This window comes from Haliotis asinina, chromosome 9 (genome assembly GCF_037392515.1).
Source record: "Haliotis asinina isolate JCU_RB_2024 chromosome 9, JCU_Hal_asi_v2, whole genome shotgun sequence".
NCBI classification, from domain to species: domain Eukaryota; kingdom Metazoa; phylum Mollusca; class Gastropoda; order Lepetellida; family Haliotidae; genus Haliotis; species Haliotis asinina.
In genome coordinates, this window is record NC_090288.1 from 62,113,302 (window position 1) to 62,140,842 (window position 27,541).

At 42.6% G+C, this 27,541-nt stretch overlaps 4 protein-coding genes across 4 annotated transcripts; all 4 read right to left on the reverse strand.

Moving 5' to 3' along the window:
- Nucleotides 1-785: 785 nt before the first annotated feature.
- On the reverse strand, nt 786-2,417 carry LOC137295646 (tubulin alpha-1A chain-like). Its single transcript, XM_067827109.1, has 2 exons — nt 2,200-2,417; nt 786-1,967 (listed from the first exon to the last, which is right to left on the reverse strand). Exons 1-2 carry the CDS (start codon nt 2,378-2,380, stop codon nt 838-840), a joined length of 1,311 nt encoding a protein of 436 aa, XP_067683210.1. The 5' UTR covers nt 2,381-2,417; the 3' UTR covers nt 786-837.
- Nucleotides 2,418-7,813: 5,396 nt separating this feature from the next.
- LOC137295647 (tubulin alpha-1A chain-like) lies at nt 7,814-9,401 on the reverse strand. The gene is made up of 2 exons (XM_067827110.1): nt 9,185-9,401; nt 7,814-9,007 (listed from the first exon to the last, which is right to left on the reverse strand). The coding sequence occupies exons 1-2, from the start codon at nt 9,363-9,365 to the stop codon at nt 7,878-7,880; spliced, it is 1,311 nt and encodes a 436-aa protein (XP_067683211.1). The 5' UTR covers nt 9,366-9,401; the 3' UTR covers nt 7,814-7,877.
- A 4,724-nt stretch (nt 9,402-14,125) lies between these two features.
- On the reverse strand, nt 14,126-16,280 carry LOC137296245 (tubulin alpha-1A chain-like). Its single transcript, XM_067827991.1, has 3 exons — nt 16,230-16,280; nt 15,456-15,678; nt 14,126-15,315 (listed from the first exon to the last, which is right to left on the reverse strand). The coding sequence occupies exons 1-3, from the start codon at nt 16,230-16,232 to the stop codon at nt 14,186-14,188; spliced, it is 1,356 nt and encodes a 451-aa protein (XP_067684092.1). The 5' UTR covers nt 16,233-16,280; the 3' UTR covers nt 14,126-14,185.
- A 4,663-nt stretch (nt 16,281-20,943) lies between these two features.
- On the reverse strand, nt 20,944-22,559 carry LOC137296046 (tubulin alpha-1A chain-like). The gene is made up of 2 exons (XM_067827690.1): nt 22,364-22,559; nt 20,944-22,139 (listed from the first exon to the last, which is right to left on the reverse strand). The coding sequence occupies exons 1-2, from the start codon at nt 22,542-22,544 to the stop codon at nt 21,010-21,012; spliced, it is 1,311 nt and encodes a 436-aa protein (XP_067683791.1). The 5' UTR covers nt 22,545-22,559; the 3' UTR covers nt 20,944-21,009.
- Between the last annotated feature and the right edge of the window lie 4,982 nt (nt 22,560-27,541).

Genomic DNA, 27,541 nt, shown 5'->3' on the forward strand with positions numbered 1-27,541 from the left:
CTGCTGGAGGTGATTTTCAATTCAAAGTTGGCATGTGCAATTTAACGTATCAACGTGTCAACTGAACTGTGAGGATGTTTGCATCAGCGCAACGACGGATTGAAATATGATGAAAATTATGTACTTATAGATATTACATGTTGAACAATCATGATGTATTGTTTCTCATTAAGACTTAGAAAGTAAACTTTTCTCTGGATTTTTAGATAGATTTTTATGTTCCCCAGAACAGTTCTGTCTATTTACTTCATCTAAATAAGTACAATTTTCGTAAGACTGAAATCCCAGAGATGTAGATTCAAATAGTCATCAGTACACAAGGACATGTAGAAGGTGTTCAAATGAGTGTCTGCTAAAATGTCATGGAATCTCTACTTTAATAAGAAAGCATTGTCGAATATGTACTTTTCTGGGATTGTGCAATCCCAAATCCCAAATATAACATACAGTAAAACAGACTTTATTCGTTATGTATGGGCATATACCGTTGACTGTAATTAAAGATTGGGCAAAGTTTGACATGCACAAAAAGTCTCGTATAAGCGAAGATGTTTCAAAATGTAATCACTAACCATGTGAGTCTGTGTTTCGAGATGTCAGTGATTGCGAGTAACTGTTTCAAGGTTTTCACAGTGACAGGCCAGGGAATTGGTAGGATGTCGGTCCTGGAATCGAGAGTGTCGTTCTACGAATACTACAACTTATTCAATTACTAAATATTTTCTTTGTCTGACGATCGGATGTAAATGCTAAAAATGCAACAGACAATGTATTACATACAATCATTTATTCAGTTGTTCCATCAAGGGAACATTTCAGGGACATTTAAGAGTAACACTAATACTCTTCTCCCTCTTCCTCTCCCTCGCCCTCAACAGAGTCGACTCCAACCTCCTCGTAGTCCTTCTCCAGGGCTGCCAAGTCCTCTCTGGCCTCGGAGAACTCGCCCTCCTCCATACCCTCACCCACGTACCAGTGGACGAAGGCACGTTTGGCGTACATCAGATCGAACTTGTGGTCAAGACGAGCCCAGGCCTCGGCGATGGCCGTTGTGTTGCTCAACATACAGACAGCTCTCTGGACCTTGGCCAGGTCACCCCCGGGGACAACAGTGGGTGGCTGGTAGTTGATGCCCACCTTGAAGCCAGTGGGACACCAGTCGACGAACTGAATGGTTCTCTTGGTCTTGATGGTGGCGATGGCGGCGTTGACATCTTTGGGAACGACATCACCACGATACAACATGCAACAGGCCATGTATTTTCCGTGACGAGGATCACATTTGACCATCTGGTTGGCGGGCTCGAAGGAGGCGTTGGTGATCTCAGCCACAGACAGTTGCTCGTGGTAGGCCTTCTCAGCGGAGATGACAGGAGCGTAGGTAGCCAGAGGGAAGTGGATACGTGGGTAGGGCACCAGGTTGGTCTGGAACTCCGTCAGATCCACATTCAGGGCACCATCGAAACGGAGAGAGGCAGTGATGGAGCTGACAATTTGTCCAATCAGACGATTGAGGTTGGTGTAGGTGGGACGTTCGATGTCAAGGTTACGTCTACAGATATCGTAGATGGCTTCGTTGTCGACCATGAAGGCACAGTCAGAGTGTTCCAGGGTTGTGTGGGTGGTGAGGATGGAGTTGTAGGGCTCGACGACAGCAGTGGAGATCTGTGGAGCGGGATAGACAGCGAACTCTAGTTTGGACTTCTTGCCGTAGTCCACAGACAGTCTCTCCATCAAGAGAGAGGTGAAGCCGGAGCCAGTACCACCACCGAAGCTGTGGAAGATGAGGAAGCCCTGGAGTCCAGTGCACTGATCAGCCAACTTCCTGATGCGGTCAAGGACAAGGTCAACGATCTCCTTTCCAATGGTATAGTGGCCACGGGCGTAGTTGTTAGCGGCGTCCTCCTTGCCTGTGATGAGCTGTTCTGGGTGGAACAATTGTCGGTAGGTTCCGGTACGGACCTCATCTGTAAATATGTGTGTTTTAGAATCAATGGGATGTAGCCGTTAAATATGTTATGTTAAGCATAATTTTCACATATGATTTTGTTCTAGCATTTACCTAAACTTCGTAACAATAACACATGCTGTAGTATGGAGATGTTCAATAGCAGTTACATTGTTCAACACGTGCGCAAAATATACATACTGTATGATAAATACATACAAGAATTACCACCAGTCACAGAATGTACTCACCGACAACAGTTGGTTCAAGGTCAACAAAGATGGCTCTGGGCACGTGTTTCCCAGCTCCAGTCTCGCTGAAGAAGGTGTTGAAGGAGTCGTCCCCACCCCCGATGGTCTTGTCTGAGGGCATCTGACCATCGGGCTGAATGCCGTGCTCCAGACAGTACAACTCCCAGCATGCATTGCCCATCTGGACTCCGGCCTGGCCGACGTGGATGGAGATACATTCCCTCTGAAGACGAGAAATGAAATTTGGAATGTAGTGTTCGAGTTACTTTCAAACTTACAACTATTTGTTTTCTGCTATACCCTTATAAATGCCTAGTCATGCAAATGCATCGAACTATATATTTGCTAATAATGTACAATAGGTAAAATAAGACTTCCTTGTGACAGTGACTTCCTTGTTTCCATTTTCCAGCTCAAAACGAGTTGACGACTGAAAACAAGACTGGGCTTTGAGAAAACCACAACTTGAGGTCTTGAACCCAAACCTTAAGCCTGTCCTTAATGGAAGCTAGGCCGTAATGACAGCTAGTTTTTGGTGTGAATGTGAGCAGTTCCGAATCACAGCATTACAAATCCAACATGTTGTTATTGATATGTTGTTAAACATACATATTAGCGTGCTACATCGTATGTCATATATCCTACACGTTGACCTTAGAAATCACCACTCACCATGGTTGTTGTCGCTAGATGTGGATCTCACGAGGACTGTAGGTTGTCTTAGGTGAAGAAGTCTGACGTTGAGAGGAAGTCCCCGGACCTTTATAGTCGAAAGCCGGTTGTCAAGGACGCTAATCCTCAAATTGGCTGCTAAGCGCTTTTCTTTGGTAAATGCGTGATCAACATGAAGTGTTTAATCGTCTTTCAAATCACTAATTCCTTCAACATAATTATGAACCTCGAGTGACTCCACTCTGGTGTCTTCAGCCATGCTCCTGTTATCCTGTAATCCTATTACAGTAAGTACTACGCCAATTAGTTCATCAAAGAGGTATTGTCCAATATGCACCCAGCAAACGAGACAAGCTACAGTTTGATAAGCAAATGACAGAGAACATGTTTGATGGCGCATATGTTTGCTTCATGGTTGTAACTGGAAACTGATTACTGTACCAGTTTCTTGCAATTTGTTTGGATTCAGTTTGAGCAAACAATCTCGGTGTTTATAATAGTATATTGATACAGTTATGATATGCATTTCTATAGCGCATCTATTCATAGAATAGTATGCTCTGTGTGCTGCTCACACAAGTTATTTGTTGTGGAGAGGTCTTTTGAAAGAGATACGTATTTATTCTATTTTTAAGGCAGGCACAGTTCAGACATTTTGATGGATGCAGGCGGCTCATTCTATAAGGTAGAGGCAGCATAAGCAAACATTCTTATACTTAGGAACAGTACAGATATGCTTGTGCTGAGATCGAAGAGGTCTAGATGGAGAATATGTGTGCAGCAGTTCTTGCGGATAAGATGGAGCCAGATCATGGAAGCTCTTGTAGGCAGTAAGAAGAATTTTAAAGTCTATGCGACGAGCTACAGGGAGCCAGTGGAGCCAGTGGAGGTCTTTCACTAATGGTGTTATATGATCGAACATTTGAAGATTTGAAGATGATTCTTGCAGCAGAGTTTTGAATGCCTTGACGTTTCTTTATTTTATCTTAGTTAATATTAACAAAGAGGCGGTTGCAGTAGCCACCTGGTATTCTGGACAGAATCACGACAAGTTTGACAGTTGAATCTTTGCTGAGATATGGCCTGAATTTTCCGATGTCACGTAGATGGTACTAGTTAGCTGTCTGACATACTCGTTTTATGTGATGATTCATCGTCAGCTACTGGTCCAACCAAACTCGAAGATTCGTACTGTTTTTGAGGGTTGAACGACTGCACCTTCAATCTTCAGATGTCCTATATCACCACAGGCTTTAATTAGTTTTTAAGGGCCAAATAGAGTGACTTCTGTCTTTCCGAAACATGTGCTAAAGATTGTACGTTAGGCGTTGTGAATGAGACAATGAGTCGATTATCGTCAGTGTACTGATGTTGATTTACATTGGGGTTGTTAGTCATAGTACTTACTGACCTCGTGTCGAGTGAGAACAAAATATGTCCTAGAACTAAGTCTTGTGGAACCACTGCAATCGAGACTGAGTGCGGAGGATGTAGAATCCGGTAGAGATACAACTTCAGACCTGTCGGTTATGTATGACGTCAGCCAAGCATGTGCCGCGTCAGTCATACCTCGGTCATGCCGAAGTTTGCTCAGTAGTATTCCGTGGTCCACTGTGGCGAATGCCGCAGAGAGGTCAAGTAGGACCAATAGGGTCATCCTGTGGCTGTCCATTACGGTGAGAATGTCGTTTGTGTGTCTGAGTAAGGCTGTCTCCGCACTATGTCCGGTTCTATAGGCAGACTGAAACTTCTCGTCATGTTGTTTCTGATAAGATGATCTTGTTTACGGGCAGCAGCAACTTTCTCCAAAACTTTGATGTTGTGTCAGTGAACGACGGAGTCTAAAGAGTCGCCTCTGTTAACACGTTGTGACTAAATCACGCGCGTAAAAAGGGAAAGGATTCACTAATGTTATTATCGTGTTCAGTGTAGAATGTTTATTAATTTTGACAAACCTGAATAACAAAATGTTGATGTCCATGAAACCTGCATTCATTATTAAACTGTCAACACATGCTCTCTGTAAACGTCAGTTTAGATTGAAAGTCGCGGAGGGCTTGTGGAATGTCATTCTATAACTGGAGTGAGGCGTCATCAAAGAATTATCAAGGAATTCTATGGCAATAACTTAGGAATCAGCTGACCGTTTCTGAAGGAATCATCAAGGGACTATCAAGAATCTGTAAAGGAATCATCAATGAATCACCAAGCAATCTTCAAGGAATCATCAATGAATTATCAATGCGCGGTCAAGGAATCGCCAAGGAATCATCAAGGAACCATCAAAGAATCATAAATGCATCACGAAATCACCAATGAATTATCAAAGGGCCAGCAAGGAATCACTACGGAACCATCAAGGAATCATCACTGAATTATCAATGGGTCATTAAGGAATCATCAAGGAACTACCAATGGGACATCGAGGGATCGTCAAGGAATCATCAAAGGGCCACAGAGATCATCCCATTAAGGAACCATCAAAAATCAAACTGGTACCATCAGGAACTCATCAAGGAATCGTCAAGGAATCATCAATGAATTATCAATTGGCTATCAATGAATCAACAAGGAGCCATCAAGGGGTCGTCAAGTAATCATCAAATTTCTGTCAAAGAATCATCAAGGAACCATCAGGGAAACATCAATGAATTGTCAATAGGCCACCTTGGAATCATTAAGGACCACCAAGGAATCATCAAAGGATCATTATGTAATCATCAGTGGACCATCAAGGAATCATCATCAGTTATATGACGGCGGTCTGTAAATAATCGTGTGTGGTCGAGGCAGTCCAAGTCATCAACATCACGAACATCGTTCTACTCATTTGGGATAAGATGGCATGTCTAGCGAGTCAGCGAAGTCTGACAACTCGACTCCGTTAGTCGCCTCTTACGACAAGCATGGCTTGCTGAGGACCAATTCTAACTCGGATGAACCATCAGGAAATCACCCATTAGACAATCAAGGATTTTAAAGAGTAATCTAGTAGCTATCAAAGAAATGTGAAGGAATCACCAAGGAATCAGGAATCGACCATCAAGGAATTACGAATAATCATAAAGGGACAATCAAGTAATTGCCTCGGAATCATTAGAGAAACACCAAGTTATTACCTCTATACAATGAAGGATTTATTAAGGAATAAAACCATGGAAGCAGCAAAGAAATATCAAAGGGCCTGGAAGGAATCATTAACGGACAACAGAGAATTAATGAAGGAACTATGGAACCTACACTCTCAAAGTCAAAAGGACAGCGATCCAACCCACTCTGCCATCGCGGCTTCCACCAAACTCTGACAACTAGTAGTTTAGATTAAGTACCCAGAAATGGAAGGCAGCTTGAAGTTAGAAACGGATTCGGCTTTGTTGATTCGAATCCCGAATTTGAGTATTTTATTCAGATTCGAGATTCGAATCCCGAATAAGAATATTTTTTTTGCAGATTCGGGATTCAAATATTTTTCAGGTTCGGAATTATGACGGACAGTGTCAATGTACATTATCTCACCCCTTCGAATGTACTATGGGCTCCTTATAAGCCTGGGTATCTTAAAAACATAAACAACCAATGTACAGTTTTCCATATTTGAACCTCAAGTTTGAGTTTTCTTCACATTCGGCATTCAGTATTTGAATCCCTAATCAGAATATTTTCTTCAGATTCGGGATTCGAATCCCTAATAAGAATATTTTTTTTTCATAATCGGAATTATTCAAATTTCGAATCTGAATATTTTTTTCAGATTCGGAATTACTCAAATCCCAAATCTAATTATTTTTTTTCAGATTCGGAATTATGTAGGACAGAGTAAATAAAAACAACTAAACTGCAGTTTTCCATATTTGATCTTCATGTTTGAATTTTCTTCACATTCGGGTTTCAGCGTTTGAAATTATTCAGCTTCGGGATTCGAGTCCCCAATCCCAAATCCCAAATCCGTTTCTAACTTAATGTTGCTGAAATGGAATGTGTATTTTACTGGGAAAGTGTCATCCAAAATAAAATACATATTCATACAGACTTCGTTTGCAAGTTTTGGAAATATAATGTGCACAGTCAAACGTTAAAGTTTGACATGCATAAGAATCTCTTGCACAGACAAATATCAGCTGTGAATCGTTTCAGCTGCGCTGTTGTCGTGTGTGTAGGTGTATCTGTGTGTTTAATGTGAAGCAGTTTCGTGAAATTAACGCATTAGAGTGAGTAGATATATTTCAGCCAGAACCTAGTACAAAGATAAACCAATACACAAAGATCTAGTGGTACTACAACTATCCATGTGACAAAAGGATGACGTCATTGAAGTGTTACCAGTGAAGGTCCGGGTTAGAGTTGATCTGCTGATCTGCTCACACTAGTCGTGACGAAGCTTGCTGATTGATGGATGTCATTGTATGACAAAACTGTCTGGCCGATATAACTAGAATTTGCTGATTGCAACATTAAAGAAAGAAATAAAAAGTAAGGAAGACACCAGCAAAGTTTCAAGGGGCTAGTGACTGGCGTGACTGGCGTGACTGGCGTGACTGGAGTGTAAAGAAAGAATCACAGTGACTGATGTAATGATCATTTCACATGTCTATGCAACTGATCAACGTTTTGTGACGCTTTGAAATATCTATAAAACTAGATGCTTCGAAATGTAATGACTATCCGGCTATGTGAATATATGTTTCAGGACGTCACTGCTGTGAGTATCTGAGGGATAGTATATTCCAAGATATGTCACCAAGACGAGGAGGATGTGAACCTAGGCTCATTTCCACATCAAACCGTTAAACGTGCCTTCTGTTTTGCAATTATCTCACGAAAACAACTAGGAATCGAGAATGTTATTCTGTGAATTCTACAGGTGGTTCAACATCAAGTACCATACATTTTGTGAATGTAGCGATCGGCAGTAAATCCTAAAGAAAGAAAAACAAACAATGCGTTATATACATTTTTTATTCGGTCGTTCCACCGATGGAACATTTGAGAGTCATTTGAAGGTAGCACTAATATTCCTCTCCCTCTTCCTCTCCCTCGCCCTCAACAGAGTCGACTCCAACCTCCTCGTAGTCCTTCTCCAACGCTGCCAAGTCCTCTCTGGCCTCGGAGAACTCGCCCTCCTCCATACCCTCACCCACGTACCAGTGGACGAAGGCACGTTTGGCGTACATCAGATCGAACTTGTGGTCAAGACGAGCCCAAGCCTCGGCGATGGCCGTTGTGTTGCTCAACATACAGACAGCTCTCTGGACCTTGGCCAGGTCACCCCCGGGGACAACAGTGGGTGGCTGGTAGTTGATGCCCACCTTGAAGCCAGTGGGACACCAGTCGACGAACTGAATGGTTCTCTTGGTCTTGATGGTGGCGATGGCGGCGTTGACATCTTTGGGAACGACATCACCACGATACAACATGCAACAGGCCATGTATTTTCCGTGACGGGGATCACATTTGACCATCTGGTTGGCGGGCTCGAAGGAGGCGTTGGTGATCTCAGCCACAGACAGTTGCTCATGATAGGCCTTCTCGGCGGAGATGACTGGAGCGTAGGTAGCCAGAGGGAAGTGGATACGTGGGTAGGGCACCAGATTGGTCTGGAACTCCGTCAGATCCACATTCAGGGCACCATCGAAACGGAGAGAGGCAGTGATGGAGCTGACAATCTGTCCAATCAGACGATTGAGGTTGGTGTAGGTGGGACGTTCGATGTCGAGGTTACGTCTACAGATGTCGTAGATGGCCTCGTTGTCGACCATGAAGGCACAGTCGGAGTGTTCCAGGGTGGTGTGGGTGGTGAGGATGGAGTTGTAGGGCTCGACGACAGCAGTGGAGATCTGTGGAGCGGGATAGACAGCGAACTCTAGTTTGGACTTCTTGCCGTAGTCCACAGACAGTCTCTCCATCAAGAGAGAGGTGAAGCCGGAGCCAGTGCCACCACCGAAGCTGTGGAAGATGAGGAAGCCCTGGAGTCCAGTGCACTGATCAGCCAGTTTCCTGATGCGGTCAAGGACAAGGTCAACGATCTCCTTTCCAATGGTGTAGTGGCCACGGGCGTAGTTGTTGGCGGCGTCCTCCTTGCCGGTGATGAGCTGTTCTGGGTGGAACAGTTGTCGGTAGGTTCCGGTGCGGACCTCATCTGTAAATGTGCATGTTTTACAGTGAATGGGATGTAGCCGTTAAATATAATTTTTCCACATGATGTTTTTAAGCATTTAGCTGAGAATCGTTACGATAATACCGTCATAAGTAAAAGATGAACAACCACACACAGTGTAATAAAACGATTTGTCACTGGCTCATGTAATGTACTCACCGACAACAGTTGGTTCGAGGTCAACAAAGATGGCTCTGGGTACGTGTTTCCCAGCTCCAGTCTCGCTGAAGAAGGTGTTGAAGGAGTCGTCCCCACCCCCGATGGTCTTGTCTGAGGGCATCTGACCATCGGGCTGAATGCCGTGCTCCAGACAGTATAACTCCCAGCATGCATTGCCCATCTGGACTCCGGCCTGGCCGACGTGGATGGAGATACATTCCCTCTGAAGACGAGAAAAGAAACGAGGATATTATATACGAAAATATATGTGGCGTTTTCCCCCTGCAAAAAGCTGTCTGGTGACTGAATGAGCACAGATATAAAACACTCACATTAGCTGGAATATTATATACGAAGAATATTTTATAATTAGTTGCTGAAAAACTGGCATTTGCATACCTGAGTGAATGTTTGGCATTGTAAATCTATCCAAATGTCCACCCAAACGTATGCCAACTGGGCCACAAGGTCAGCTATTTCTCATTTAGTGTCATTTGTTATGTGTAAGTGAGTCCCATGTTACGCCATTGCACACCAAACATGGTGTTGTTGAAATAAATTGTTGCATATCACATGCTGCATGATATATGATACATCCTACGTGTTGACATTAGATATCATCACTCACCATGATTGTTGCTGTAGATATGGACCTCACGTGGACTACAAGTTGCCTGAGATGAGAAAGTCTGGTGTAGAGAGCAGGTGCCCGGACACTTATATACGCGTAGTTGACAACCGGTTGTCAAGGACGCTAATCCACAATATAGGTTTTTAGGCTCATTACTTTAAGCCGCTTGGCAATATCAAGAAAATATGACTGATTGTTCATGAACCGTAGAAAGAACTGAGCAAAATTTACATTTGTTGGTGGAAACGCTTATGCATCCAGAAAGCGAGACAGGTTGGTAACAGAAACAGCGGCCACGTATTATGACAAGTAGTTTCTCTTCCGGTTTGAAAATGTGAACTGATTTGTAGTCTAATTTCAGTATTTTTATGACTTGCTTGAGTTCAGTCTGAACAACAATATTCGTCGGTGTCGTGTCAGTAGCCGATGCACTTTATTATCAACCGACACATTGTCAGTGGATACACTTTCAATTGGGATAGGAGGCACAAGCGCTAATAAACGTTTCAAAGACATCTTAATTTATCTCATGTCTCTTTATCACCACCATTATACAGGACACGTCGGACGCACGGGCACAACTCAGTACCCTCATATACCTGCACAGGATATCATTATTGATTGGTTGTTCAAGAAGTTCGATAAATCAATGTAGATCGTAAAATTTTGACAATCATCTTGCATCACACAGTTGTTAGTGTTTGTTTTTAGTCGGTCTTTGTCCGAAAATGATAATCGTTACCATCCAAATTTCACGGCCTACACGAATCATTTGTAAATATCGATTACTGTCCGAACAACTATGGTCACAACAAAGTGCAAGTGGTGATGCCCTCTCAAAACATTCATATCAACATTGACTGACTCCGATATATCTCCCAAATGCTTGATTGGTAAATTAGTACATCCCATCTTGTAGAATAATATGATTTTTCGTTCTCCGTCATACGTAGTAAACAAACACCGGGCTTTTGACCTGGATAGTGAGGTATATCTCTGTGGTGATCAAACATGCATGTGATTGTTTATTGCACCATTTCTGTAAGACTGAAATCCCGGAAAGTCAGTTTCAGATAGACATCAGTCAGTGTGCGAAACAGTTTTCAAGTTTTGATATTGGCCCACAAATTAATCAACTAGCTCGATGTAGATATGGATTTCATCATTAAGCTGCCAATAAGAGGAATACTTGTATCAGGCAATAATTTTGCATGACTGAAAAGTGCGCTATAACTTTACACGTCGGAGAGAGTGATATCCCAATGAAAAGATCTCATGAAAAATCACTATCCAAGTCGAACCACTGACTGTGGAGATTTCCTGTCCCGACTGGAGTTTTACTAGACACGGGATAGCGGGCCTGTGGGTATTTAGCACACTGACATCAATGGCATTTAGTAAAAGGTCAGATGTTACATGTGGTACATTTGGGATTACACTTTACCAGACAAATACAGAATTCAACGTAATTTTTGGGTTGAGTTCCGTCCACAGCGATAACCTTCACTCTCAATCACCTACTTACGGTGGGCGAGCAGGTAAAAGCGCCAGGTTAGTGATCCAGCGAGATTGACGTGACGGGATCGAGCCCACCTGTGACCTGGAGTCATCAATGTGTGCAGACTCTTTCAGTGTTCTCACAACCCCTAGTGTAGAGTACACAACCCTGTGAATAAATATGTGCATGCACCTAGTTGCGGGCGCAGCAACGTGTAACTTGGACAAAGTGTTGTGACAACGTGTCCCAGTCCACCCAGCTGTGAATTGGCTACCTCGTTAGGATGAGAGAGTCTAGTGGCAGCAAGTGTCGTATACTCTCCAGGGAGCTGAGATTGATAATACGATGAGACGCTGAGGCGGACATTGAATGATCGAGGGAACCATATACCAGCACCTTGAACAAGCACTAGGTGCATGGATATATAAATATCCTGTAAAAATAATCACCATCAACAAGATCCAGCATCCAACTCGCTCTGCAATGGCAGCTTCTGCTCTGACAAGTGTAGTCTTCATTATGTGCCGAAGGTAACTCTAGAATCTGTACTACACAGGGTAACACTAAATATGCCGTATATTAAGATAGACTTCATTTGTTGTTTATGGGAATGTACGTTGCAGAGGAAACCTATTTTGTGGCAAAGTTTGACATGCATGAAAAGTCCGAGCACTGACAAATATCTGCAACGAAACTGTTTCAAATATAATATTGTCGTGTATGTGAAGGTCTGTGTAAGTTGAAGACAATTTGTGAGTTACTATATTAGTGGCCTCACGGGCCTACATGTTTGTACGAGTGAGTGCGTGAGTGAGTGAGTGAGTGAGTGAGTGAGTGCGTCTAGCAATATTCCAGCAGTATAACGCCAGGGAACACCGACAATGGGCTTCACACATTATACTCATGTGGGGAATAGAACCCGGGTCTTCGGTGTGACGAGCCAAAGCTTTGACCACCAGGCCACCCCACCGCTCTTGTCGGTATGAAATCAGGTCTTCATACAACCGAAGCACAATGATCTGATGGCATATCCCGTTACGTGTATTCTTGTGACGAAAGTATAAGATGTGGTTATGACATGAAGTCATTGTAACATTATCCGTAAATATCCGGGTTAGATTTGGGATTCAGCAACCCAAAAATGTCTTGAGAGGTGACTCATGTGTCGGGTGGCTCGTCGCGCTGACATGGTTGATGGGTGATTTCGAATCCCATTTCTGTAGATAGATACTCACGATGTCAACCCCATGACCTTCTGGTCCACATTCAGTTATTTACAGACCACCGCTATACAGTTAAGGAGTGAGTGAATGAGTGAGTTTAGTTTTACGCCGCGCCGCACTCAGCAATATTACAGCTATATGGCGGCGGTCTGGAAATAATCGAGTCTGGTCTAGACGATCCAGTGATCAACAACATGAGCATCGATCTGTGCTTTTGGGAACCGATGACATGTGTTAGCCAAATCAGCGAGCCCGACGACCCGATCCCGTTAGTCGCCTCTTACGACAAGCATAATCGCCTTTTATGGCAAGCTTGGGTTGCTGAAGGCCTATACTACCCCGGTACCTTCACGGGTTCTATACAGTTAAGGATTACTGAGTGTGGCGTTAAAGAAAGACAGAAAGAAAAGAAACAGAACATATGTTTCCAGGTGAAGTCGTGATGTAGAATATTGATGTAACTGGAGTATCAGGACAGAATCATCCAAGTGACCGCTGATATTATCAATGTATAGAACTAGAGGTATGCGTGTGCCTAAATGTATCAAGATTTTGTGACGCTTTGAAGTCAAATTAATTGCACTTATTATCCGGGTTAACCATGAGATCATATATATAAGGAAATTAACTAATGACGGATAGGGATGGATTTCCTTTGGTTTGCAAGATGATCTCATTACCGTTCGTGGTTACCTTAAGTATCACAGGAGATCCTTCAGACGGCTGTTGTCCCACATTTTGACAGCCATCCCCAAGTCATCCATGTACATGTGTGACAATGCAAGATCGCACAGAGCTCGTGCTGTCACCCAGTTCTCGAAACAGAATAACGTTGAAGCAATCCCATGGTCAGCCATAAGCCCAGATCTCCAACCCACTGGGACATTTTCGGAGACCCGCCTGTCAATACTGCGAATGAATTGACTACTGCCGATGGAGGCGTGTTGATGCAGTGGTTAATATACATAGGCTACTTGTGGAAAGTCAGATATCGGACATTATTCTTTAAATCAGTGAACACGATATCTCAATGGAACGGACAATTAACCCTGAGCAAAAAAAGTAAAATTCGACGTCATTTCCAAATCGTACCATCCGCACATTTCCCAGATTATGCCATGGAAATCCTAGCTATGTTTCTCCTTAATCTTTTCTTTTTACTACAAAATTTCATATGGTTTTGGACATCCTTGACACATTCTATGCATCAATTCAAGTTGCTCAGTCTGAGAAAGTGCGTGTGTTGATCAGTGTGGGTATCCTGGGACAGTATGTTTCGTGGTGATTATCTGAGGAAGTGCGCGTGTTGATCACTGTGGGTATCTGAGGAAGTGATGCGATGTGAGCAGTTATTCCACGGAAACAAGAGTGATTCAACCTTACCTACAATGCGGACACTGAACGGATATATATTGTCTTAATGTGTTTGTCTTCTGTTTTGCATTTTCTTTTCTAAACAACATCGGTTATCGAGGGTGTCATTCTGAGAGTACTACAGGTGGTCTAACAACACCTACCATACACAAACAAAATAGCGTGTTAAATGTCGGATGTATATGCTATAAAGTAAAACAGACATTTTTTTAACATTCAGTTTTTTATTCGGTCGTTCCACCAATGGAACATTTGAGAGTCATTTGGAGGTAGCACTAATACTCTTCTCCCTCTTCCTCTCCCTCGCCCTCAACAGAGTCGACTCCAACCTCCTCGTAGTCCTTCTCCAACGCTGCCAAGTCCTCTCTGGCCTCGGAGAACTCGCCCTCCTCCATACCCTCACCCACGTACCAGTGGACGAAGGCACGTTTGGCGTACATCAGATCGAACTTGTGGTCAAGACGAGCCCAAGCCTCGGCGATGGCCGTTGTGTTGCTCAACATACAGACAGCTCTCTGGACCTTGGCCAGGTCACCCCCGGGGACAACAGTGGGTGGCTGGTAGTTGATGCCCACCTTGAAGCCAGTGGGACACCAGTCGACGAACTGAATGGTTCTCTTGGTCTTGATGGTGGCGATGGCGGCGTTGACATCTTTGGGAACGACATCACCACGATACAACATGCAACAGGCCATGTATTTTCCGTGACGGGGATCACATTTGACCATCTGGTTGGCGGGCTCGAAGGAGGCGTTGGTGATCTCAGCCACAGACAGTTGCTCGTGATAGGCCTTCTCGGCGGAGATGACAGGAGCGTAGGTAGCTAGAGGGAAGTGGATACGTGGGTAGGGCACCAGATTGGTCTGGAACTCCGTCAGATCCACGTTCAGGGCACCATCGAAACGGAGAGAGGCAGTGATGGAGCTGACAATCTGTCCAATCAGACGATTGAGGTTGGTGTAGGTGGGACGTTCGATGTCAAGGTTACGTCTACAGATGTCGTAGATGGCCTCGTTGTCGACCATGAAGGCACAGTCGGAGTGTTCCAGGGTTGTGTGGGTGGTGAGGATGGAGTTGTAGGGCTCGACGACAGCAGTGGAGATCTGTGGAGCGGGATAGACAGCGAACTCTAGTTTGGACTTCTTGCCGTAGTCCACAGAGAGTCTTTCCATCAGGAGAGAGGTGAAGCCGGAGCCAGTGCCACCACCGAAGCTGTGGAAGATGAGGAAGCCCTGGAGTCCAGTGCACTGATCAGCCAGCTTTCTGATGCGGTCAAGGACAAGGTCAACGATCTCCTTTCCAATGGTGTAGTGGCCACGGGCGTAGTTGTTGGCGGCGTCCTCCTTGCCGGTGATGAGCTGTTCTGGGTGGAACAGCTGTCGGTAGGTTCCGGTGCGGACCTCATCTGTAATACAGTATGTTTAGGATGTAGTTATGAAATGTCACACCATTTGATCACTCGTTTGCCCCAAACCGTTAAAGTAACAATTAGGAATAAATCCACAGAGGTTATAAACATATTGTGTGATAAAATAATATACATACCGACAACGGTTGGCTCGAGGTCAACAAAGATGGCTCTAGGCACGTGTTTCCCAGCTCCAGTCTCGCTGAAGAAGGTGTTGAAGGAGTCGTCCCCACCCCCGATGGTCTTGTCTGAGGGCATCTGACCATCGGGCTGAATGCCGTGCTCCAGACAGTACAACTCCCAGCATGCATTGCCCATCTGGACTCCGGCCTGGCCGACGTGGATGGAGATACATTCCCTCTGAAGACGAGAAAAGAAACGAGGATATTATATAGGAAGATATATGTGGCGTTTTCCCCCTGCAAAAAGCTGTCTGGTGACTGAATGAGCACAGATATAAAACACTCACATAAGCATCGTGATATATGTATAATTCAATTATTATCTACCAGGACTGGAATGGCACATTGTGACGTAATGCAAAATGTGCACATTATCATCTGATAAAATATTGTCGGCACCTTTGATCTTTCACCGAAGCATCTTAGAATTTACCTTGACACTGACGAAACAAAACCGCTGGGCTTTAAGAGCATTGGCCCATCGGAGGATGTAGTGTCTGTTGTTATGTTTGTACCGTGCCTATACACAAATTAGGAGAAAGTTTCTAACGGGCGAAAGACGAATGTGTTTCTTGCCATAATACTTTCAGTTTTCTGATCGTCTGTTTACTGATGCATCGACGTCATTTCATCCAAAAGACGCGAGCTAAATGTTCCTATTCATATGTTCTCACTGCTTATGTGATATGCGATGTATGCTACATGTTGACATCAGAAATCATCACTCACCATGATTGTTGTCAGTAGATGTGGACCTCACGTGGACTGCAAGTTGTCTGAAATGAGAAAGTGTGATGTCGAAAGCAGGTGCCCGGACACTTATATACAGCCTGACATCTGGTTGTCAAGGACGCTAATCGGTAGTATAGGCTGCTAAGCTCATTACTGTGGCCGGCGCAACAACTGGGTGATCGGGATCAACTTCAGCAGTTTAATCGTTTTACAGTCTGCAGTCCCTGTTATAGATTATAGATATAGATTATAGATATTGAGTGACGTCAGGCTCTTTTTAATAGCCATACTCAATGCTGTTACAGCAAGTATTTATTAGTTGTTTATATATATGTAAAAAAGAAACATCTATATATCCATATAAAGTGAGTGAGTGAGTTCAGTTTTAGGCCACACTTAGCAAGTTTTCCAGCTATATGGAGGCGGTCAGGAAATAATCGGATCTTGATCAGACAATTATCCAGAAAGAGAGCCAAGTTGGTCATGCAGTTTGATGATAGAAACGAATGACAGTGGGCATCTATGGCACGGAATTTTCGCTTCAGCTTTCTAAGCTTGAACCTATTTCTGGACCAGTTATGATTGATTTCAGTTTTAAGAAAAACACATGTCGGCATAGTGTCATTGTCTCTAAAGCGAAATATCTAAAATTCTATCGACACAAGAGTTGTATTAGGAGATGTTTCTTTCACATTGTAAGGTCTTGATACATGCTTAAATAAAACCTGCCATTTTACCACAGAGGGAAAGGGGCGACAATTCATTCATTCTTGTGTTTTGCGCTTACGGGAATAACGTCATAATTGATTTGTATGTAATAATACATGGTTTGTATGTAATAATAAATGCTGTTCTGCACCAAAGCGGTTTGAAACGGTTGAAACGGTTTGAATATTTACACTTAGATATAAAAGAAAGTAAAGAAAGAAAGAAAGTATATTATTGTATTAGATATAATATATAAAGTGAGTATGTTGAAAGGTATTTGATTTGTCATTGGAAAACTAAGATCACCAAGGTATGTTTCGTCAGAGGAACCAGGTGGTCACATGAATAAGTACCCGCTTGCCACCTTTCCATCCAGAACTAAGGGATCGCGTGCTGGCCTGTCGACCAGTTCGGAGCGTGTCATGGACCGAATCGTCTACTTTGATTGAGGAACGTAAGTCGCCAGCTAGGGTGTATTTGCGAGTGATTTACATACATGTGTTTTGTCAGATCGCACACAATACTGGACTTACACATTATTCATAACACTCTTCATATAGTTACGACCATGTTGTTCTTTACCCCTCAAAATAATTCCAAAGTGCACTTTGGTGTGAACTTTCTGTTGTTTATAAGAGCTCATTCATCTTCGTAATTTTACTCCGGGAAAGAAATATTTCAATAATATATGTGTACGTTATTTTCTAAAAAATGTTCAATCACTGTTCCAATAAAGGTGGAACCACCCTTTGCAATAAAAGAAAGCAATTACTTTTCGAGTATTGAATCATTTTGGTATTGAACATGTCAACAGAAAAAATCTTACTCCCAACACGAAAAGTACAAACACTTACAACAGGAAAGACAGACCTATTGGGGGAATGTATATAAACTAGACAATGGCAACCTTAAAACAATCGACGGGTAAAAAATGTACCTTTGAGGTTATGTGTTAAAGAGTAATTTCCTTCTCTTTTTTACAAATACGTGATTATAAGAGCCGGAGACATCAGAAATTGTTGAATCGCATTACAATTTAGAGTACACGGTATTGGTGACCATCTTTTAAGTTTACCAGCAAAGGCAGGTTTAACCCTTCTTTGCTATAAATCAGCGAGCTTCATACAGCAGTACCGCCGTAGATTATTTCGTTATTACGATTCCTTAAGAAATCATAAAATATTCCCAAACCAAGAAGTTAGCAATGAAACACCTAGGAATAGCATTGAATCTTCAAGGTATCAGTGTTGTGACTATTCAGTGAGTGAGTGAGTTTAGTTTTACGTCGCACTTAGCAATATTCCAGCTATATGGCGACGGTCTGTAAATAATCGAGTCTCGACCAGACAATCCAGTGATCAACAACATGAGCATCGATCTGCGCAATGGGGAACCGATGACATGTGTCAACCAAGTCAGCTAGCCTGACCACCCGATCCCGTTAGTCGCCTCTTACGACAAGCATAGTCACCTTTTATGGCAAGCATGGGTTGCTGAAGGCCTATTCTACCCCGGGACCTTCACGGGTCTGTGACTATTCAGAATTACAAAGAAGTTACAATGGATAATCACTATTACAGGCCATTACAAGGGATCATCAAAGTATATCCTAGATCATCAAAGTAAACCATCAAAGTATATCCTAGATCATCAAATTATATCCTAGATCATCAAAGTATATCCTAGATCATCAAAGTATATCCTAGATCATCAAAGTATATCCTAGATCATCAAAGTATATCCTAGATCATCAAATTATATCCTAGATCATCAAAGTATATCCTAGATCATCAAATTATATCCTAGATCATCAAAGTATATCCTAGATCATCAAAGTATATCCTAGATCATCAAAGTATATCCTAGATCATCAAAGTATATCCTAGATCATCAAATTATATCCTAGATCATCAAATTATATCCTAGATCATCAAAGTATATCCTAGATCATCAAAGTATATCCTAGATCATCAAAGTATATCCTAGATCATCAAAGTATTTCCAATTATTTATTAGGAGTGTGTAGTAGGAATAAAGTTGCCCCTCCTTGACACGACTACATCGACGTCGACGAGTGAGATGGTGTAACACGGTGCTACCACTAGAACCTGGCAAACTGGAGGCGCATATGGTTTAGCGATGAATCCTGTTATCTCCTCAGGCGACGTGATGGTAGAGACCGTGTCTACAGACGACGTCATGAACGTTTTGCTCCTAACTGCTTCAGACAGGTGGACAGATTCTGTGAAGGGAATTTTCAACAGTTGTTCCACATACACAGGAGGAATGGAGAAGGATTCCACAACAACACATCCAACGACTGATACGATCTGTATCCAGGAGGTGTCGGGCAGTGGTAGCAGCTGGAGGTGGTCATACGAGGTACTGACTTCAACACCACCTGGTAGACAGTAATGACTGTAATGACATGTTTATTCTCATGAAATATGGACAAGATAGCTCCACAAAATTCATTCATGTATCTTTGTTTTCCTCTGATCTACACGTCCTTGAATAACAGCATTTTTTTCATTGATATTTGGGTTTTGCGTTTCTATTTTTTAAGAGTGTGTTTGTATGTGTGTGTGTAATGTATGCATGTGTGTGTGTGTGTGTGTGTGTGTGTGTGTGTGTGTGTGTGTGTGTGTGTGTGTGATCGCAATGACATCGTCTAAGAATATATGAAAGAAATAATTATTTTCTTCAGTTAAAGTGCCAGTTACGTTAAGCCACACGTTTCTGTTGACTGTCAGGCCATGTATATCTTCAAATATATATCGATAGAAATATGTTATATCTATAGAGATGTGTTATGTACAACACCCCGATATTGTATCCCGATATTGTGTCATAATCTGTACCTCGGTGTTGTGGTATAATCTGTATCGCGGTATTAGGATTTATCTTATAGCAGTGGTATGGTATAATCTGTGTGGCTAAGTGGTCTCGGTATGATGCTTGTTTAGTGGTAATTTCTATAGTAATTGTTGTGCTGAGTCCATTTTCTGAAAGAAGCAGACTTAAACATCAACTAAAATATATCACGACGCAGAGTACTCTCCGACCAATAGTATTTTTGCATTTTGTTTTACATTTCAAACAGTGGGGTTAAACTGAAATCAAGGTAAGGGCTTCAATAATTAAACCCCAGCTTTCGCAAACAAACTGAACAGGGCGGCAAACTAAGACATGTATATATGATATACCTGGTAGATATGTGTGGCAGACCCCAGAGTGGTGCCTTTTGCTATGTACAGGTTTGGGTGATTTATCATTTCCTCAGTTTCCATGGAAACGTATTTGACTTACTCTCAAACGTGAGAGGTATGTTTCGTTTCCAGAGCAGAACTCAAAAACTTCTTAATATCTGTCAGTAAAACCTGGCAGATATGTGTTGCAGACCCCAGAGTGGTGCCTTTTGCTATGTACAGGTTTGGGTGATTTATCATTTCCTCAGTTTCCATGGAAACATATTTGACTTACTCTCAAACGTGAGAGGTGTGTTTCGTTTCCAGAGCAGAACTCAAAAACTTCTTATTATCTGTCAGTAAAACTTAGATCTGTGAGTCAGACCCCAAAGTGGTGTTTTTTGTTTTTCAAAGGTTTTTGTGATGTATTATTTTCTTGGTTTCCATGGAAACGAAATGGAGGGATGGGCTTCGTTCCCAGAGCACCACTCGAAAACCATTTCATATCTTTCAATAGATCTTGGCAGATATATGAGGCAGATCTTGACATTGTGACTTTGCTGATTACAGATATATGGCATTTATAATTTTCATGAATTCCATGGAAACAATTCAAACTTAGTCTAAAAACAACAATGAGTAACTGTGAGATGATTTGTCCTTTCAAACATGTGGTTGCCGGGGTGAGGGTGTGTGTGTGGGGAGGGGGTGGGCTGGGGGTGTTGTGGGGGTGGGGGGATATGTCATCTTATGACTCTTGTTAATGTTGCTAATACATGTATATGCTAATGCTATGTAGTAAAACAGACAATGAATTATATCAACTTTTTTATTCGGTCGTTCCACCAATGGAACATTTGAGAATCATTTGAAGAGTAGCACTAATATTCCTCTCCCTCTTCCTCTCCCTCGCCCTCAACAGAGTCGACTCCAACCTCCTCGTAGTCCTTCTCCAGGGCTGCCAAGTCCTCACGGGCCTCGGAGAACTCGCCCTCCTCCATACCCTCACCCACGTACCAGTGGACAAAGGCACGTTTGGCGTACATCAGATCGAACTTGTGGTCAAGACGAGCCCAGGCCTCGGCGATGGCCGTTGTGTTGCTCAACATACAGACAGCTCTCTGGACCTTGGCCAGGTCACCTCCGGGGACAACAGTGGGTGGCTGGTAGTTGATGCCCACCTTGAAGCCAGTGGGACACCAGTCGACGAACTGGATGGTTCTCTTGGTCTTGATGGTGGCGATGGCGGCGTTGACATCTTTGGGAACGACATCACCACGATACAACATGCAACAGGCCATGTATTTTCCGTGACGAGGATCACATTTGACCATCTGGTTGGCGGGCTCAAAACATGCGTTGGTGACCTCAGCCACAGACAGTTGCTCGTGGTAGGCCTTCTCGGCGGAGATGACTGGAGCGTAGGTAGCCAGAGGGAAGTGGATACGTGGGTAGGGCACCAGATTGGTCTGGAACTCCGTCAGATCCACGTTCAGGGCACCATCGAAACGGAGAGAGGCAGTGATGGAGCTGACAATCTGTCCAATCAGACGATTGAGGTTGGTGTAGGTGGGACGTTCGATGTCAAGGTTACGTCTACAGATGTCGTAGATGGCCTCGTTGTCGACCATGAAGGCACAGTCGGAGTGTTCCAAGGTGGTATGGGTGGTGAGGATGGAGTTGTAGGGCTCGACGACAGCAGTGGAGATCTGTGGAGCGGGATAGACAGCGAACTCTAGTTTGGACTTCTTGCCGTAGTCCACAGACAGTCTTTCCATCAAGAGAGAGGTGAAGCCGGAGCCAGTGCCACCACCGAAGCTGTGGAAGATGAGGAAGCCCTGGAGTCCAGTGCACTGATCAGCCAGTTTTCTGATGCGGTCAAGGACAAGGTCAACGATCTCCTTTCCGACAGTGTAGTGGCCACGGGCGTAGTTGTTGGCGGCGTCCTCCTTGCCGGTGATGAGCTGTTCAGGGTGGAACAGTTGTCGGTAGGTTCCGGTACGGACCTCATCTGTAACACAGCATGTTGGCGTGATAAATAATTTTGGATAATTTAGTTGTGCGTAAGGGCTATTTCCTCCAAGGAAAGGAATTCAAAATTTACACACCTCTACATTTAATTAATAATCTTGTTTAAATAAATATCACAAAAGCACAGATCTATGGCACATGGTACTTTCGGAGAGTTCTACTCCTCTTGTGCAAGCATAGGAATCTGAATCATATTTTACTCACCAACAACTGTTGGCTCGAGGTCAACGAAGATGGCCCTGGGCACGTGCTTCCCAGCTCCAGTCTCGCTGAAGAAGGTGTTGAAGGAGTCGTCCCCACCTCCGATGGTCTTGTCTGAGGGCATCTGACCATCGGGCTGAATGCCATGCTCCAGACAGTACAACTCCCAACATGCATTGCCCATCTGGACTCCGGCCTGGCCGACGTGGACTGAGATACATTCCCTCTGGAAGGCAACAAGTCAACGTCTGATTAAAGTGACACTGATACAGTTGATGTGTACAGAACACAACATGATGGTATGTGACGAGGTTACTGTGAATGTCTCTGACGAGCTTGGCCTACTGAATGTCACCATGGTATACATGGTCGACCCTTCCTTATCCACCCGTTGCCATCACTTGTCTCTTTGTAGTTTTAAGCAACTATTAGTTTCGGAAATGGCCTTATGTTTTGCAAAGTAAATCCGTGTTTTCTGATCGTCAAACGACGAAGAAATATTAGGATGTATAGGAAGTAACGGGAAAATAACAAACTCACCATGGTTGTTGTAGGTAGATATGGACCTCACGTGGACTGCAAGTTGTCAGGGGTGAGAATGTCTGGTGTAGACAGCAGGTGCACGGACACTTAAATACACGTAGTCGACAGCTGGTTGTCAAGGACGCACACCCATAGTAACTGTTGCTTGGTTCATTACAAAGACGTAATTAAATGGGCCTGTTCAGTGGCGCTTGACAGTAGGTACTGGACTTTCGATATTGCAACGTGATTAACGTCTTAAAAAAAGGTGTTAGCGAATATCATGCTTGACTAAACACTGGATCAGAAATTAACTGGTGCAATAATCACTTAATTATGGTTTACCTGTCATGGAAAACAAAAAGACCCAAATTAAACGAATGGGCACGAAGGGATAAGTATGAAAGAAAGTTCTTGTTGTAGTAGCCTTTTTCAACCAAGTATCTACATTACCATACAAACAATTATTTTGAATTGTGGCTGGTAAACGATTGAGAAAAGCCTATTGAAGTAATATGGCTTGATGTACATAGGAACCTATTAAAAAATACCCAGAATCAGATAGCCCCCGTACATTGTCACAATGTTATACATGGTTTGGCTCAACACTCACAAAATGCTTATTTTTCTTTCAATTGTATTATGTGTTATGAGCTGAAAGTTAAGAATCACATAAGTACAAATAATGTAATGACTCAAAATCAGCAATTCACGTTTGGCATAATAAAGACTACACTGAATATCCCAAATTTAAAACATTACAATAACCGGGCACTGTCCTAGATAGGGGTCACGTGTTGATACAAGGACGCATTATGTAATATGTTTTCATTTTACAAGTGATGCAGACGTTTCAGTTTCCGTGAGAATTGTATAGTTTCCTCTTAAACAAAAGAAGTGTTCTTTTTCTTTATTGAGTATGTATGTGTGTTTATGCAAGATGCATTACTGAGCCTGCGTCTATCGTGTTGTATGAGGAATGTGTGCACATCTTTGTATGTGAGACACGTACTAGGTTCTCTTGAAACAACATGGGGGCTGATGGTTAGCCTGTTGGTTAAGCGTTCGCTCGTCACACCGAACGCCCGGGGTCGATTCCCCACACGGTACAATGTGTTAAGCTCATTTGTGATGGAATATTGCTAACCAGCGGCGTAAATCTAAAGTCACTCAGTCACTAAGTATTTCTTGCAAAGTTTTGAGTGTATGCATTTCCTCTCATGTATCTCATGTAAGAGACGAATTCATTTCCTTTCATGAAAGAGACGTGTGTGTGTTCTTCGTCCAACAGACGTGTGGGGTTTGTCTCGCAGATGAAGATGCAGTAAAATCTCTTTCATAGTTGTAGCAAAAACACACATGTCGAGGCCATTCTGTACGTAATTTTTGGAGTGATCACATTCAATCTTAGCACCAATACTCCAGGACTTCTTTTCACAAAGCACCAAGGGGATCGTAAGTCGCTAAGGTAACCTTAGTGTATTGTGAAAGAATGGGAGTTAAGGTTAAGCTTAGAAAAGGTTGCTTCGTGAAAGTAGCCCCAGCACGTTAACACACAGGTAGACTGTTGTAGTGCTTATGTCGCTACTGGACCGCGGCTGTTCTGTTGTGAGGAGACGCTCGACAGTTTCATGCAAGGTGTTACTTTTGAGTACGTTGGGGTTTCGTTTAAACATACTTGTGTAAGTAAAAGCAACAAAAGCCTTGTCCGTGAGCAAGGAAAACGCATATGTGAATTGTTCCATAGTAGTAGTGATCTGTATGACGAGCGTGTGCTTATGAATCACTATCAAATAGTCATGATACGAGGTGTTTGCGGGAAAGATGAGCGGATCCTGACCTACGCACACACAGACATACACAGAGTTTGGACATAGGACATCGCTATTTTAGTTAGATTTTCTATCTCAGTTAACACTGTGCTAACATGGGGTCCTACTTGCCTTAATGACGTATGCTCAAATGTCACATCGATGTTATCAAGGGAAAAGTCCAGCAGTAAATTATTATATTTTCACAGTAAATTTAGATAACAATACCTTCCAGCTTTGGTGTAACAAAACCCCATGCAATTTCTTTTAAATTGTCTTGAGTTGAAATGACACCTGTTTTGAAAGAACTTGATGCTTATCTGAAATTACAAACTTCGAAGCATATCCTTTGAAGTTTCGACTCATAATTAGCTCCTCTTGTCTAGTAAAGGCGACTAGTGAGGGTCCGGGGTAGACTCACTCACTCACTCACTCACTCACTCACTCACTCACTCACTCACTCACAAGCCCTTCCTTGATAGTGTTTAAAGTTTCTGAGGTTATTTTTGAGACTGTGGTTTGGTAATGCATTTACCCGATCCACCAATACCTCGCACCACGAGGCTGTGGAATCCAGCGGAATAGACAAGTGTAATGTCTTCCGGCTCAAGGTGACAATACTGTAGGCTGGTGAGAGGTTTTCGCACATTTCGTCTTCAGTTGACATCCTGGTCATCTACGCTGAACTTCATAGGTCACTGTCTTTGAGATAAATATTATTCAGGCGATGCTTGTATGAAATGGACATTGTCTTGTAAGTGGTTAACAAACCCACCAGGCAGGACAGACACGCTTTAGTAGGCAGCTGGATTCATTTCTAATCTGTTTTCGCTTCTTCAGTTTCTTCCAGTGACAACACAGGCACTAGCTTAACCAACCTGCTCTGACATTCAAGACATTCAACAGTTTCTCTCGTGCTCCCATTTTGGTGTATGCTTTGACATCTTCAAAGAATCGCGTCTCTATATGAAGATAAACTGACAGACAGAAGAAAACATACTCTAGAATATTGAATATGACAAAAAATGCTACCATTAATGTGAAAAACTTCACATTGCAAATGTAAAAACAAGACATCAAACACGTCGACATCGAATGATCAGTTCTTGTTTTTCCCCATTTTTTTAGCCATCATCAAACGTGGGCGTATTCTTTAGAGGGCAATTTAAATTTAATCCAACTTTGACGTTCTAAATATTCTGTTCTGATGTTGCCATAAATAATACCACGTGGAGCACGACCCTGTACCCGGACGTGAGAAGTGTGTCTGTACATGAGTGACCTACATATGATTCCATTAGAGAGATTGCATTACCCATACCATCACTCGGCTATTTTCTAATTACTTGATATCAAAGTGTTACTCGGCTGTTTACTAATTACTTGATATCAAAGTGACCAGCTCCGTATTTGGGCACATTGACATATTAACCAACTCTGTTTATGACAGGCGTTACCACTCATGAAGAAATACGTTGTTGTCATGGTGCTAAATGGAATTTCTCGATACGATTAACACGCAAGTGGCGATAATGACTTACGTTCAGGGAAGACTCTGCTCTGACTTTAATAATGCTACCTCTTTGCCCGATAAGGATGTGTTACTTGAAAACATTCTGGGTGTGGTATGTCATGTTTGTTGATCACAACATCTCAAAACAATAGAGTTGTTACTCATTCTCACGTAAATTAATTAAATGATAATACTGCTTCATTTCTGTAATGCAAGGTGTCGTCAAACTGGCGACGTCGAAGCACGTACGTTTCATATTGCATACTTCGTAAAATTTAATTTATTGTTTGAAATTATGAGAAACAATGGATATCTCGTTAGATACACTGCTTATAGGCTCTGTAATACATTGTAACACAGCTTTGATTGGTTTGGAAGCTTGACCTTATTAAGGTATCATCTTTATACGATCTATACCGCCACCGTACCTGTACAGTCATTGCATTCTCATAGGACACTCTAATGTGTACTGCCTTTGATAGTGCCTGATAGCATTGAGTTGTTGCACTAGTTGATTCTAATTAGAATGTAGTGATATTTGTATTACATTTCTTTGCTGTTAGGCGATTTTGCACCCAATTCTTTTACCTATATATTCCTGGTTAAGTGTTGTTTCAACTTGACTAGATAGGTAACAACCAAATACTACATGTTATCACCCATATGGTGAAGCATAACCAACATTATAAAAATCACGTGTGCACATATCACTTTTGCCAAGCAACCATTGTTTCTGCATTTCGTCGTCTGTGAAGTCATTAATCAGTTGCACGTGACATCATTAAAGAGGACCGTCGCACTTCCATACCGAGATTTACTGAACAAATGTAAATGAAGAAAATGGATGATTTAGAAATTATTACTCAAACAAGTGACTTATACGAAACGAGTGTAAAATTTTGTATTGCCAAGCGAGAGCGAGTTTAGTAATAGCCCGAGTGTCATGATATCTACATAACAATATATAACCTAAATACCATCAACCCTCAACAATAACACCTCATGGGTGGCAGTATAAGCTTATTTGGATGCTATGAAAAGAGACTCAGGCATATATTAACAGTCCTATGAAATGTGTGCCTGGGATACTGCTCACGTTCAAAACATACGAGGGGATACAAAATTCTAATCATCGCCCTGAATTTATTGAGAAAATTGTTGAAAAATATACGGTAACACCGGTGATTCTTATCTAGTTAATGGACCCGAAACTACTTACTTCAGTTTACTCAATTTTCTGGTATTTGATCCTAAACACGAGTACCCCCATACTCACAGATGACTGGGTCATGCATTGTTATCAGGTTTATGTAACTGAAGGATTGGGCTGCCCGT

Excerpts from the sequence above, each read along its gene's own strand:
- LOC137295646 (XM_067827109.1), bottom strand. The coding sequence starts at position 2,380 with ATGGGCAATGCATGCTGGGAGTTGTACTGTCTGGAGCACGGCATTCAG. Across the intron at positions 1,968-2,199 it reads CCTTGAACCAACTGTTGTCG|ATGAGGTCCGTACCGGAACC; the intron begins GTGAGTACATTC and ends ACATATTTACAG.
- LOC137295647 (XM_067827110.1), bottom strand. The coding sequence starts at position 9,365 with ATGGGCAATGCATGCTGGGAGTTATACTGTCTGGAGCACGGCATTCAG. Across the intron at positions 9,008-9,184 it reads CCTCGAACCAACTGTTGTCG|ATGAGGTCCGCACCGGAACC; the intron begins GTGAGTACATTA and ends GCACATTTACAG.
- LOC137296245 (XM_067827991.1), bottom strand. Across the intron at positions 15,316-15,455 it reads CCTCGAGCCAACCGTTGTCG|ATGAGGTCCGCACCGGAACC; the intron begins GTATGTATATTA and ends ACTGTATTACAG.
- LOC137296046 (XM_067827690.1), bottom strand. The coding sequence starts at position 22,544 with ATGGGCAATGCATGTTGGGAGTTGTACTGTCTGGAGCATGGCATTCAG. Across the intron at positions 22,140-22,363 it reads CCTCGAGCCAACAGTTGTTG|ATGAGGTCCGTACCGGAACC; the intron begins GTGAGTAAAATA and ends GCTGTGTTACAG.